Here is a 14,852-nt window from a genome sequence, read left to right as displayed (position 1 = left end):
GATGTTAGTAATGAGGTTAATAACTTGGGAAGCCATGAGACAAAGGAAACAAGGGTTATAACAGATGACACAAGTATTAATTAAGAATTACAACAGGTAAGAGCTCCTGTAGGACTCAGCATGGGGCTGCTTCCATTTTAACAATGACTTATCTCTTGCAATGCACGTGTTTTCCAAACAGTTACTCTTCTGGTAGGTTTTAACGTAATTGCTGCTGTGAAATCCAGGAAGAAAATGAAGCAAAACCACGATGTGCAAAAGGGAAAAGCTTAATGCCATGAAAAAAAAATAAAAAATGTTGAGTTGTGCACTTCAAGAAACAAAGTGTGTTTTGTATGGGATTCAGCTAGGAGAGGTGGAGGATAAAAGCATCTTAAAGTGGCTGCAGATAATTATGAGGTTGTGAGAATGTGCAAAAAGTGCCAGTGATCCCCAAAATGTACCCATTTGATCTTATCACCTTAATTAGCCTATAAAGGCTTTCTTATACAATTAATATTTATTTCTCAAGTGAGGCCTTTTGCTTCTTTCTCTTTTTTTTTTTTTTTTTTTTTTTTTTTGCTACTTTTAGTACTTCATGAGGCACTTAACCAGCTGAGTGCAATTTTTAAACAGCACTTTTTTGCATTCGGTGTGATTGCTTCTTGCCTGTCTTTGTCAGATGTCTATTTGATGTATATTCATCTTTGATCAGATTTTCAGACAAGACCAAATCTGGATGGGAAATGGTAGATAGAATCAAACTGTTAAGTAGCCTTTAATAGTTGGGCCTTCATGTAATGAAAGAAGAATTTTTTCATGATAAATGTGAAGCCTGTTAGTGTGGAACAGGGATAATTACAAGGATACAAATGGGAGCCATGTGAAGAAACAGCTGCATCCACAATTTTGTAAAGAACATGTTGAAGTCTATTATGTTAATCTAACATTACTTTTTTGATGTAACTTTAATTGAGATGAAAAATAAAAATGAAGATGGGTCCTGCCTAGAGCTGCTTATCAGTATACGACAAGCAGTATCATCTATTTGTAGTTGGTGTTTTATTAATCCTATTGAAGTTTATCCATGAAAAAAAAATAATAATTTCGCATTTAAGTCCACAATTAGGATGGAGTAGATGGGGTTAAACACAAAGCTGGTGAAACTGTATGAACAGGGATCTCCCTGCAAATTATTTCTTACTGGCAATCAGAAAATAGATGTTGGAGTTCTTAATAGGGAGGACTGATTTGTTGTGGTTTATCCTCACATAGTGCAGCTGTGGAGGGAGAGGAAAGAGTTTGTAGGGTTGTTTAAAGAGCTGTTTGTGTGCTCCAGTTTATAATGCTTCTTTTATTTATAGGTACCCATCGTTTGTTGTTGACTCTGGCATTAAATCTCTGTGCTCCTTAGGTTAAATTCTCCTACAGTAAATGAATTTGCAGCCTAGCCTAGCATACTTTATTAACAAATTTAATTAAGAGCTGTGTTTCATTGTATTCTGCATAAGAGTTTCTTCCAAATTTGTTGCATGCAGACCTTACAAACCACACCTCCTAGCAGCCAGCTGAATCCGAATGGCACAGCCAGGTGTTGCAGTCCTGTTAAGATGAGTGATACAGCAGAGATGTAGGGTGCTTAATTTTTGAAAACACCATTTCTCTCTAAAACGCTTAATGTTAGACTAATATATTCCTTGTCAAAATGTCTTTGCATGTTATTTAGATGGTAATGGTGTGTTAGACTTAGTTAACTGTGTGGGATGATAAACCGCATATCATTTGCATTTGAGAAGAAATGCAGCAAAGGAATTAACATTTATGAAAGTTTTATCATCTTTCAGCTTACTGTCATTGCACAGATGCCAGTGTTCACTGCTGTGCGTGAACATTCTGCTCCTCTTGGTGGAGGATGTTTTTAGTATGTTTTATAAAATTCTAGACTAGTCTTTAGAGAGCTTTAAAAATACCCCGCTTTATTATTTTGAGCAAGCTTTTTATATTGACTTTAATTTTGGCTTTTTTCTTGTGCCGTTAGGCAGCAGCGAATGTATACTATATTTCTCAAGCTGGCTAACAGCTTTGCCAAATGTAAAAATTCCAGTTACGTGTCTGATTCTGCAAAGCATGCAGTCGTGGAAAGCCATCATACTCATTTCAGAAGTCGAATGCAGTCTTTGTTTAAAAAAGGTTGCAACCTTTTGATCTTTTTTTTTTTTTTTTTTTTTAAATAAAGTTGTCACTAATACCTTTGAGAGGCAAGGATTTAAGTCCTTTTCCTATTTACATTTTTTTTTCTTTCAATTTTTCCTTTTTGTAATGCAAATTTCCTGCTAACGTGTGTACAACTTGTCTGTGGCCATGCAGTATTTGATGTACCTGCCTGTATAATAATCTCCTTCAGCACCAACACCACCAGCATCTAAGCTCTTTTTTATTGTAGTCATACATATATATGTTAAACATACGGTAGGTGCAGCACACCTAAGCCACAAAAATATTCACTCCTTGTGGATGACTGAGCCTCTTTGTAAGTGATGTAATTTGGTCGCTTGATGTAATTTAGTTTGCAGAAGCCAAGATCACAGATTTAGGATCCTGACATACGGATGCAAGAAGTGAGATTATTTGCAATAAAAAGCTGGAAATTCTAACATTAGATGCTCAATGTGAGGAAAAAGTGACAGTAGAAATTCAAAGATGTAAATTGTGTTTTTTATATGGGTAACATAGTAGTGGAAAGACGGTCAGAATGCCTACTGAGCTGATAGCACAAGAGGTCCTCTCCTTTATATTGCATCTTCTACTTAATTCCAATAGCTGTTTGTTAGAATTTGTCATTTTTGTATTACCCCTTTCTCAGTTGATAAAGCTGTAAGACTGTTTTTCAATATTCTGTAACTTATTAGAACAAGTACAATTAACAGTTTTTATTACCAAAACTTCTCTGTGCCTAAGGCAACATTTCAAATGATACTCTTTCTACATCAGGTACCTGTTGTAAATGTGTAATCCTTTTGAGTTTAAAGTAGCAATTCTGCTAATTCTGCACTTGCTGCAGAGTGCACAAGTTTAAAAAAAAATAAATTAAAAAAGACTCCCTGAGAAACAGCAATACAGTATCTGACATTGTATTTTATTATAATATATATGCTTTTATTTTTTTTCAGGAAAGATGTTGGTTTACGACGATTTTTTCCGAAGAGTTTGCTAGATTCAGTGAAGGTAATTTTAATTCTTCTCAATTCTATGTCACTTTAAAAAAATAAAAATAAAAAAATCTGTTTGAGAAATCTGAAAGTGGCATGATTAATTTCAATACATAGCCGTAAGTGAGTTGGTGTGTAGTTGTACTACCTTGCTGAAAAAATATCAAAGCTGTCTCTCAAATTGGTAGGGCTTATATCCATATAGCCAAGGATAAGCATGCAACTGGAAGGACTGATAGTGATTTATGTGGCCCTGCTGAGCTGATGTGAGAGAGGTACACCTCTACCTCTCCAGCCTGGTGGACAAAAGCTCAAAACGAGTCCTCAGATTCCCTGGTATCAAATAACTTATTTTCTGAAAGAGAAATGAGACTTCTGGAGAAGGAGGATGGGGATATTAAAAAAAAAAAGTCATATAAAGACATTTTTAGTGTCAGCTTGATGAACCAAATCCTGCCTTCCTTGCTCAAGACTGCAACCGACTCATTCGAGGAAGATTTCCAGCAATTTCCATTTATGTTAATCCTCATTGAGACTATAAATGTTAGTCAGATCTCACTTCCATTGAAGTCCATATGTTCCCAGAGTAAAAAATGCAAATTTTTTCCAACATGTTCTGAAAAGGTGGGGAGGGGAGGCAATGTTAAGAATGGTCACCATGAAGTCGTACAGCTGTAGCAGTCTTGATATGGTTGCCGTGGTAAAATACATCTGTTGTTCATATATGCAAATATAAATCATAAATGGTTATTTTAGAGCTGCTTTTGGTAAGCAGTGATGTTTTTGTAGAGGAGTTACCAATAGAATTTAACTTCAGATTTAGAAAGTTTATTCATTGTTAATTAAATGGGAGGATAAACAGCAAAGGTCTGTCATGAAGGGGTTTTGTTTCAAAAGACTTCTGAACATCAGAAAGTAATGAAGTCAAGTGGATTTAAGTAATCCCTCTGCATTTAAATTCAAGCAATTATCTGAAGCTGGAGGGAGATATTGTGGTGAAAGGCTCCAGACCCAAATGAATGAAAAACTACCTTGAAAAATGTTATTAGGGAGCCAGAAAACTGACCAACAAAAGAAGATTGCTCTTTAGAAATTATGAAATGGAGAAAATAACAGAAAGAAGTAGCAAGAATTGCCAGAAGGTGAAGTTGGGTAGAAACTTGCAAAGACATGAAAAAATGTTGGATGTCTGAAGAGAAAAGCAAGGGAAGGAAAACCAGGTCTGCTTTTTAATGAAAATGAAATCCCTATGAAAAATAATTTGGGATGCGTTCAAATAATTAAATGACTAACTTTGTGATGACCAATAGTTTTGAACTGGCAGGCAGAGAAGGGCTCCTGATGGCCATGAAATGCAAAAAAAAAAAAAGTGTTTCTCTCTATTAGGGAGGTAGAATTACAGCATCGTGCAGTGCTAATGAAATTTGTTGGTATATCCATCTCGATATATCATGTACGCGGAAACCACAGGATAAAAATGCTACTTACACTAAACCAACAGTGGGCGGGGGGAACGAATATAAGCCAGATTCTTTTTAGTTTGCAGATTTTCTCCCACTCCAGAGCATGCCTTGAGATAACAGATAAATAACAGAGAAAAAAAATGTTCTTATGAAATATTTTAAGAGCAATTCTTTAATGCATTTCTCTTGAAGTCATTTGCAGGTATTTCTCATAAATGTCTCTTTTGTTGTGGATGAGGTTGGTTTTTTTTGTAACTGACTTCCTATGTTTAGGCTTTATTAATGATCTGAAGTTAAGGTGAAGATTATATGCAGCTAGCAAGTCGTCTTCATTGTCTTAAAAGAACCAAATAATACTTCCCCTTATGCCTTGAAGTCAAGATAAAGTAGGGCAGTGAATTAAATCATGGGCAGAATAATCTATCTTTCACAAACTGCATGGCTGAACTACTTGGGACAACTTCCATTTAGCAGATTTTTCTTCTTATTATTATTATTATTGCTGGTCTTTATCAGCTGTCCAGGTAAGGCTACGGTCTTAAGTTCCCTAATATCAGTTTTCTCTATAAAAAAGGGATTTAACCTCCATTACATAGGAAAATATAGAGGCACAGGAGGGTCTGGTATTCCTGAGTGCTGATGGCTCTGGGTGCATATGGAGGAGCCACTTTTTTGTCCTGCCCAGCATCCTCAACGTGGCAGAGGAATGGTTCAAACAACAGTTGGTAGAAGGTTCTGCTATACAGACAGGGTAATTTGACAAAACGGCAGATTTCTCTGTTCACTTTATGACATAAAGCTTACTTGCTGATCTGAGGTATTTTTTTTCCATCCACATATGCATTGCTCCAAAACTCATCGTCATTTTGTATGTGAACACACCGCACCATTAGATCACTGCTGTAATGCTCTTTTCTTAATGCTACTTTTTAAAAAATCTGCCTATTTAGAGTGGTTGTTCTTTAAAGGATTCCTAAAAATTAATGCTTAAGCTGACTGGAAGTGCTAATGTCAAAACAAAGTTTATATTTGAGCAGAGTCTGGAGCTGTTTCAGGCAACGTGAAAGAATGAAGACCCTTAGTGCTGTTACGACAGGAAAGTTAGATACGTTTTGGTAGAGGAACAATGGAAATTCCTGTTTTAACCTTGACGTGTTGAAAAAAACACACATGGTTTTGCATTTTATTATTTGTGTTAGTTGGAAGATATACCAGAAATAGGTGTTACCAAAGGTAATTTTTTAAATGTCCCACTCAATCACTTTTGACACCATTCAAGCTTTGAAAAGGAAAAAAAAAAAAGGATTGGGTTTTGAGATTTTGTCACTGTGCAGTAATGTAAGCAGTGATGAAACCCCAAGTTACTTACATGTATGCTACTTAAATAGCATCGTTATGCTCTTATAATGAGGACAGATGAGAGAAGCTACTGGTCTTTTTCTGGGTGTTTTCTGGTGGCTAGTCAGGATGTTTTCATTTGGGATTCTTGATTGTTTGTTCTATTTTGGGGTGTGTTAAAGAAATTGCATCTCAGATTGCTTTTATTGTGATATGGATGGCAGCAACTCAAGGGATATGTATTACATACAGGCAAATATTTCACTTCGTAAGTCTTTGTATAGTTACCTATTAAAAAAAAAAAAATGTGGTTGCTTGAAAATCTGCTTGGATCCTCTACATGCTTTGTGGCAGGACATGTAACAGGTGTCTTGCTCCATCTCATTGTCCCAAATGGTGTGGCTATTGGAAGAATGATTGGTACTGCTCTTTCAAAGTGGTTCTTTCTGTCCTGGAAAGAGTTACTAAAATGATATGTAATACAGTTTAAATATTTTACTTTTAAATTTAAATATTTATTTTACTTTTTACATTAGTTTACTTTTTTTTTTTTAATATGAAAGTTATTTTGCATGTTATCAGACTTTAAGAATCCAGTACGTAATGGATAGTCTAAGATACTTGAATGGAGAGATTAAGATTCAGCTACAGCTGAGGTATTTGTAGCAGATAGGCGAATGGTGATTTAAATTTAAGGCAAATTAGAAGATGTAGGGTCCTGATGGCAGTGTTTTTCTGTTGGTAGACAGTTAAGATGTTGGGAGAAGTGAGGAATGTAGAAAAAATGGTTCCTGCAAAGGTTAATGTCTTGTCTTTTGCTGTAATTTAATCAAAAAATTATTAGCTAGAGATTCCTTCTGTAAAGTATAGCGGAAATAATCTTATTCCCAAGAAGAATTTGTAAGGAAAAAAAGTTATTTATATTTTGAAGCTCTTTTTTTTTTCTTGAGAATTTTCAGGGTATTGTTTGAAAGGAATTCTTAGTGACACTAAGTGAATGAGACTCTTAAAATGCACCATCACCGACTAGGTTTAAAATAATGACTCTTTACAATTTTCATGCACAGGCCAAAACACTACGAAAATTAATCCAACAAACGTTTCGACAATTTGCCAACCTTAATAGAGAAGAAAGTATTTTGAAATTCTTTGAGATCCTCTCTCCGGTGTATAGATTTGACAAGGAATGCTTCAAATGTGCTCTCGGTGTAAGTAGAAGAATGCAAGTCACCAGAATACTTGTTGTAGTTACAAGCTAAATTGGTTTTGCTTAGTTCTACAGTTAAATGCTTGCTTAGTTCATCTTTTGATGTAGAGAAGAGTCCTTGGATTTCGTTAACGACAAACTATATTTATTGATTTTATTTGGAACTTTCTCAGTTGACTGTTAAAAAGCACCATTTCGTAGCAGGGTAAGAATTGTACCTTATTAGATGTTGTTGTTGGTGCTTCATTTGTGAAAACTGAGTAGTCATTAACATGGTTTCCTGAGGAAATGAGACTCCTCAGCTTCTGTTTTGCAAATTTTCCTCTGCTGGCTTTTAATCTCTACCAATTTCAAACAAATTTTGCGAAGGGGACCTTAAGTCTGCAAACTTTGTGAAAACAGATACTCAAGTAGAAATTAGAACATGAACATCAATGTCCATGAGGAGAGAAAAGGAAATAAAGGAAACATTCAGTTCTCATGTAGACCTAAGATAAAACACATGGCAACTCACTCTGCGTAGAACAGATCCCCAGGAAACTCGTCATTAGGAGTTCTGCTACTTATAGAATGACTTGATTTTAATATATTTTAAAATGTTTGAAAAGATTGGAAGCTTCTAGAGATTAATTAATCACTAAAAACTGTAAGGATAACGTGGGAAGATAGTGTTCCATTAAACACACTGAAATTCTACTCTTTCTCCTTCGATTCTGAAGTCAAGCTGGATTATTTCGGTGGAGCTGGCAATTGGCCCAGAAGAGGGAATCAGTTACCTTACAGACAAGGGCGCAAATGTAAGTCTACTTCTGTTTTCTTCTCTCTGTTACTGCGTTAACAGCCATGGCCTGTTGCGAATTGAACTTGACACAAAGAGGAATGGCAACTCTAATCTTTGAAATGAACTCAAAAGAGCTGGGAAATTCAACGTACAAAGCTATTACTCAGACATTAAGTCATGATTTGGGATGGAGAAAAACATAATTAAGTAGAGAGAGTGTCAGTCCTTACCACTGAATTTTTTATTTTTATTTTTTAACCCAGTGAAGTGCTCACTTAAGGAGTTTGAAGCATTTGTGGTTACTTTTTTAACAGTGAAACATGTAAATTATTTTAAATTATTTTCTCCTTTCTTCAGGAAGTCGTGTAAGTGAAGAGCTTATTGATCAGTGTTTAGCATTGGTGCAGTCATCGCTGGCTTATTTCTGGTTTTTGTCTTATTTTGTGCTCTTAACAGCCTTGCTATTGCCTGATGTTGGCCATGTTACAGTTTTGCCTGTACACCTTCATGGTGTAAGCTTGCTTGGACAGGTTCTTTATCAAAGTGTCTAGGACATCTTCAGTCATGATATAAGTTAAGCCAACTTCTGTTGAAAATCATTCAAAGGTAGTGAAAAGATTTAGAGATCAGCTAAAAATAAACCACTTACAGCCGTTTGATGATATGTAACTGTGCTCTGAGTGCAGATACCATGTTGGTATAACCTGTTGAGTTTTCAGTCTTGCCCTCCAAGATGTTTTTTCCACTATGTACTTTAGCAAGTGCCTAGAGTTACTCAACAGTGACCTCTGTAGGCAAACTTGGTGCTTGGTTTCATTTGGTAGCTACTTTTGCATATTTGTAGATACTGTTATGCAAAGCCCAGTGAAACTAGAAACAGAGGAACAGGCTTCTAAAAGTGTAATTTGGAGATCAAATTACATGAAAAAAAATCTACATATGCATCAGGAGTAAAGCCAAGGTATTTTGCTTTAATTTGAATTTTGTTTCCATTGCCTTCTTGTAGCCAACTCACCTGGCAGATTTTAATCAAGTGCAAACTATTCAGTATTCAAACAGTGAAGACAAGGACAGAAAAGGGATGTTGCAACTCAAGATAGCAGGTGCCCCTGAGGTATGATTCTTGTTGTGATAAACTTGCTATCTTTGGTTTTCCTTAAATAAAATAAATGAAATTAGTGTACTCTGATTAAAACACTCTGTTAATTTTACTTTTCTTCTGGTCTGTAACTTCATTCTGATTTTTTCTACTGTCAATGTAGTTGACAAATACATTGCACTAAAAGTATATGCCATGTTTGCACGCGTGTTTAATCTGGGGACAGCCTAACTAAATATGCATACAAAGACTTCAGTTATCATTAAACTCTCTTGCTCCTCCTGTAGTTACAGCCCATGCATTATATTTTGAATTTTGCATTCTAGGCAGTCTGTATAGTTGTTTGATTTTTCTTGTGCTTTAAGAGGGAAGGGAAGTTGAGTGTGAGTATTCATTACTCATAAAGCTCATTACGTGCTTTTTGTTCTGCATCTGGTACTTGTATACTCTGATATTTGTAAATGAGGTTTAATTTGAAAATACTAACTCTTAAGTGCATCTTAATAGTAGCCTGCATGTATATATGATGCTGTGCACTGAAGAGGAAACTGAGCAATTTCACTTTTGTGAAAAGGGAAGTATAAAAGAGAGAAAATCTGTTTTTCTTATATTACAAGAGGAAGAGCTGGAAGGGAAATCAAATCTTTTTCTTGGTCCTGTACACAGAAAAACAGTCACTGTGATAGAGAAACATTGGGGGCAAGTTGGCAAATCTGTGCAGAGGAGGATGAATATTGGAGTTATTAAAATTAATAGTTTGCCTGTATGTCTCATCTCCTTCTCAATTTCTCCCCTTTGTCGGTTTAATTTCAATTTATTTTGAATTTGGAGAGGTAACTTTTTAGGGTAAAGAATAAGTTTCTGCAAAAGGGTGGGGAGAAAATTGTAATGAAGAGTGGTTGACTAAAAGTTTGCCTAGCAAGTGTTTTAATAAATCCATGTTATTCGTAGATTTAGGTGGAAGGTTTTATCAGCTGTACTTTCTAAACCTCGTGTTTTAAATTTGCTACATTAAAGGTAAAGCATGAATCTGATATTTCTGTACTTGCCCACTTTTTTCTGTGGACTGTTTGTGAGTGTATGTAAAGTTCTGATGCAATGACACAGCTGTTCTACTCAGTGCTTGCAACTACAATAATCCCTCTTTGTTGCTGCCTTGTTTTTCTTCTTCTCTAGCCTCTGACAGTGACAGCACCATCCTTAACCATTGCAGAGAACATGGCTGACTTGATAGATGGATATTGCCGACTGGTGAATGGAGCCACGCAATCTTTTATTATCAGGCCACAGAAAGGTAAGGAGGTGTTTCATTCTGGTAGTGGCTATGCTCTTACCTACTGATAGATTATCTTGCACTTGAACAGAAGACCCAGGGTAGTTTCAAAATCCTCATTTGGAGACTGTTGTCTTTCTCGAAGGAAACTTAAGGTATTTTTATTAAGGCAAACACTGGCAGTCAATGTCACACCACTGAAAATTACTTAATAACTGATGATTTAGATTGTTTTCCAGTAGTTGCTGCTTTACAGTATTCTGAACCTAACTAACAGAAGTAAACAAACTGTAATTAAAGGCAGCCCTAACAAAAACCTGTTAACTTGAAATACAACACTGTAATATTCTAATGGAAATTCAGAGAGGTTGGTTAGAATACCTTTAGGTAAGACTATTGGAAATCAGCGCTCTCTTCCTAGATACTCAAAATTTCTTAGTTTTTATTATTTAAACTCTGACACAAGTCCTGCAAGCCTTTCTCAGTTAATAGAACTGAAGCAAAGCATGTATTTTGTAGTGTTGATCTATTGTTTTTTAGCAAACCACAAGCTGAAAGCCATGAGACCAGGGTGCAGCTTCAGCTAGATGTAAAGAGAGAATTTAATTAAATTTCAGTAGAATTTTTTCTACTTCCAGCTAGCTTTAATTATTGAAATATGTCCGATCAAAGCTGCTTGAAAATGGAACTTTATCCTTCTTCCATAATCCTTGCTTATGGAAATTCATCCAACATTTTTGGTTTCTAAAACAATGAACAAATTATTTCCTTCTTCCTTACTTGTCATACAAGAAAGTACATGAGCCATTCCAGAAATTCTGCAATCCAAACTTGAGTCCCTTTATAGCCACATTTTTGCTTTTTTTTTTGTTGTTTTTTTTTTTTTTTTTGCCACCAGCTTTCCCCACTCTGTAGTTGTTTGAATGAGGTAACATTATCGAAATAGTTCGGGTCTTTCAGTTTCAGGCATCATGAACCAAGAATTTCATTTCAGCAATCATCTTCTATGCCTATTCTTATTTAAAGTATTCACAATACCTTAGCTTTTTCTGAAAATCATAGTTTGGGGTTTGTTACTTTGTGAATAACCCTTGTTATTCACTCCCAAAACTTCCCTTCCAGTATCCCCAGTAAACTGGCAATTTGTCAGCTTTAACTATAGTGGCCAAAGTTGGACTTTTAATTTTTTTCATGTCTCTTCCCACCTCTCAGTCATCCGAACTTAATGGTTAGCCCTTTCTAAGTTAATGGAAAGCCCTGCTTTTTCTTTCAAGGCACCCTTGTATGCTATGTCCAGTTCTTGCCACTTCTGCGTTGGTGGTATTTTAGAAATTTATTCCACTTAGCCTCTGTGGCCAGTGCAAATTATCAGCATGGAAAAAATTACCAGCTGGAATGGTTTCCTTATCTACAAATAGATGTTTTTAACTCCACAGAATACTACTGCCTGAAGATTTCCCATCCTGTCATTCACAGTAGCAACCAAGAGACAGTTACGGTCCGCATCGAGTCTTAGCTCTGTCCATCCAGTGGGCCATCTTCCAGTACTGTGCATGGCAGCATTGATTGTATTCCAGTCATGCCTGTTGCCATTTCTCTGCCAAACCCTCCTCTGCTTCTTGCCTTATCAGGAGAACAATTCCCAACCAAAATCTCTACAGGTTTTAACCTTTCCTTGTCAACATAACCTGTTCCGTGATGCATACAAGCAGCTGCTAAGACCAACAGCACTAATTGGTCCTGATACTCTACTGCTGAAAGAGACAATAAAAGTTGACCCACTCAGTTTTAATTCTTTCCTTTCTTCTACCGACCTGACTTCCTTATCATTCAGCTGTTATGTCTTCTAGGCTCACTAAGCTCTTTTAAAGGCAAAATATCTGATTTTTCTATGTTATACAGTACTAAGCGTGGCTATGCCATGCACTGTGGTTTGACTGTAGGCACTAATGCAAAATAAATCAATGCATGTAAGAAAGGGAATGTGTTTATTTGCATGATATTCTTCTTAGTGTATATTAACATAGAGCAAACAAGCAGTGATTCACTTAAAGGAACATTATATAGCACTTTGGGAACATTCCTCTTTATGCAAACATTAAGAGAATCCCTCCAGCTAAAAATGTTTTGTTGTTGTTGTTTTATTTGAAGCTTTTTTTAATATTGTAGCAATACTTAGTATATTAATTAAACATCTTGTAGGAGAGCTGTCCCCACCATGATCTGAATTCCCACATCCCTCCAACAGTGAGCTTTGAAGCATATCAGAAACAAATCATGTAGCAGCTCTGGATCCAACAGATGTGGTTTTTCCCCTCCATGAGCTTTCCCATTCCCTCTTTGTTCTAAATATATATGTTTGTTGCAAGTCTCTTTATAAATTGTCTTCCTTGATTACTACAAGAAATGTTTTTGTGATATCTGCACAGTTAATAATCCTGTTTCTCTTAATTTGGTGAGATCTCTTAATGTTTAAGACCTGGACAGCATTTGGCGTATTTTCATTCAGTTTGTTTTATTTTTCATAAATATTTTAGTACATAGGTCAATTTAGTCCATTGTAGAAACTTTATGAACTTAATATGTGCTTGCGTTATCATATTTAACTCTTTCAAAGTGCACAAATCAATGATTGATTAAAAACTTCAGCTGACATTAAGTAGCTATTTGCTGATTGAGCTATGTGCTGAGTAGCTTTCCTGTGATCTGAGTCCAGTGACTGAATTTTGAATTTATTAATCTATTTATTCAAGCTGGTGAGGTAATGCAAAATTGTCAAAACTCTTATAAAAGGCTAAAAATACTTGGGGGGGAAGAGAACAAAAAACATTTGAGTAACTGAACTAGATAACTGATTGTCATTCCTTTAGATCAGAACTCACCTTTAAATTTAAACATTCCCTTTGAATATGAAAGGATTGCAGCTAAATGAAAACTCAGAGCTTTGAGTCTCAAAACACCAAAATGAAGTAATCCATGAAATTCTCCAAATAAGTGTTTACTCCTGGTTCATACCTGTGAAAATTGTTCTCATTTTAACAGAATGGCAACGAACTCTAATTAAAATACTACAATTAAAATCATGTCAATGCCTGGGCATGGATACCCCAATACAATTGTGCAGAGCTGAATTTTATTTTGTTTTGTTTTATTTTGTATTTTATTTTATTTTATTTTATTTTATTTTATTTTATTTTATTTTTTCAAGTGTGTGAAGAATTGGGCAAAATGTTGTGGGTTTCAACTTGTGAAAAACAACATATGCTTTTACTGGGATGCTGTTAGTAAGGAGTTTTGACTTTGGACCTGCAAAGGTACTAATGAAGGCTTCTGATTTGATTTGGGATATAAGCTGTAAGTGGATGAGTGCCAGCTTGGGAAATGGTGGCTGAAATGATTGGTTTGTGCACCAAGAGCATGTGGGTGTCTGTACCATCAGCTTTGGTGGGCCGTTTCACCTCTAGTCCCATACAGATGGATTTTCCCAAATTTTCTCCAGTGAAAGTAGAGGTACTTGATAGTAGGGTTCTATTTCTGGCTTGGGTGTTTTGGTGGTTTTCTACATATGTTTATTTTTCCCCTTTTTTCCCCGTTCTCCTTGTCCATATTTGACCATCCATTTGGGGCACGTCTGTGGTGGCCAAAATGGGGATGTTGTCCATTGTGGCTGGCCAGTGCCTTGCTCTGCTACTAATGAGAATGAAACCAGTCGTGCTTCCTGTGGGCAAAGGACAGTAAAAAGGAAGATTATTTAATTCCAACCCTCTGCCATGGGCAGGGACACCTCCCACCAGCCCAGCTTGCCCAAAGCCCCATCCAGCCCGGCCTTGAGCACCTCCAGGGTTGGGGCATCCCCAGCTCCTCTGGGCAGCCTGTGCCAAGGCCTCACCGCCCCCTGAGTGAAGGATTTCTTCCTTATATCTAATCTGAATCTGCTCTTTTTTAATTTAAAGCCATTCCCCTTTGTCACTACACCCCCTGACTTTAAAGAGTCCCTCCCCAGCTCTCCTGTAGGCCCCATTTAGGTACTGGAAGGCCACTGTAATGTCTCCCCGGGGCCTTCTCTTCTCCAGGCTGAACAACCGCAGCTCCCTCAGCCTGTCTTCACAGGAGCACCCCTTGACCATCTTCATGGACCTCCTGGAGACCTGCTCCAACAGATCCATGTCCTTTTTGTGCTGGGGGCCCCAGAGCTGAACACAGTGCTTCATTTGGGGTCTCCTGCATGCTGCCTTTTTCCAATTCCATCACAGTCCTTCATTCCAGCAACACCATCAGAAAATTGGTTCACATGTAGAGCTGTTATGCTATCAGTTACTGCTTGTTCATCCTTGGAGCTTCTGATTCTTCCTGCTGCCTGCTGTGCTCTGCTTTTCATTTCACAAAGTTGAAAATAAGACAGCTTTCCTAAATGCAGTCATGACAACATAAAGGCACTAAGAGAATGCAAATCAAGTCACAGACTGCAAAACGTTAGGAAATGCTTGTTTAATCCCGTGTCCC

At 36.6% G+C, this 14,852-nt stretch overlaps 1 protein-coding gene across 10 annotated transcripts in view; it reads left to right on the top strand.

Moving 5' to 3' along the window:
• The window catches only part of PTK2 (protein tyrosine kinase 2), a 191,577-nt gene that overhangs the window by 117,280 nt on the left and 59,445 nt on the right, over positions 1 to 14,852 (top strand). For all 10 annotated transcript variants that reach the window (XM_084282052.1, XM_084282050.1, XM_084282051.1 and 7 more), the window contains 5 exons: positions 3,150 to 3,204; positions 7,057 to 7,197; positions 7,916 to 7,993; positions 8,984 to 9,091; positions 10,253 to 10,370. In XM_084282052.1, the coding sequence (XP_084138178.1) occupies positions 3,150 to 3,204; positions 7,057 to 7,197; positions 7,916 to 7,993; positions 8,984 to 9,091; positions 10,253 to 10,370 (500 nt within the window). The remainder of the gene's footprint in view (positions 1 to 3,149; positions 3,205 to 7,056; positions 7,198 to 7,915; positions 7,994 to 8,983; positions 9,092 to 10,252; positions 10,371 to 14,852) is intronic.

This window comes from Netta rufina, assembly GCF_964035555.1.
Source record: "Netta rufina genome assembly, chromosome: 2".
NCBI lineage: Eukaryota > Metazoa > Chordata > Aves > Anseriformes > Anatidae > Netta > Netta rufina.
Note: the sequence above shows the minus strand (reverse complement) of the source record. Positions and strands in the feature narration are given on the sequence as shown.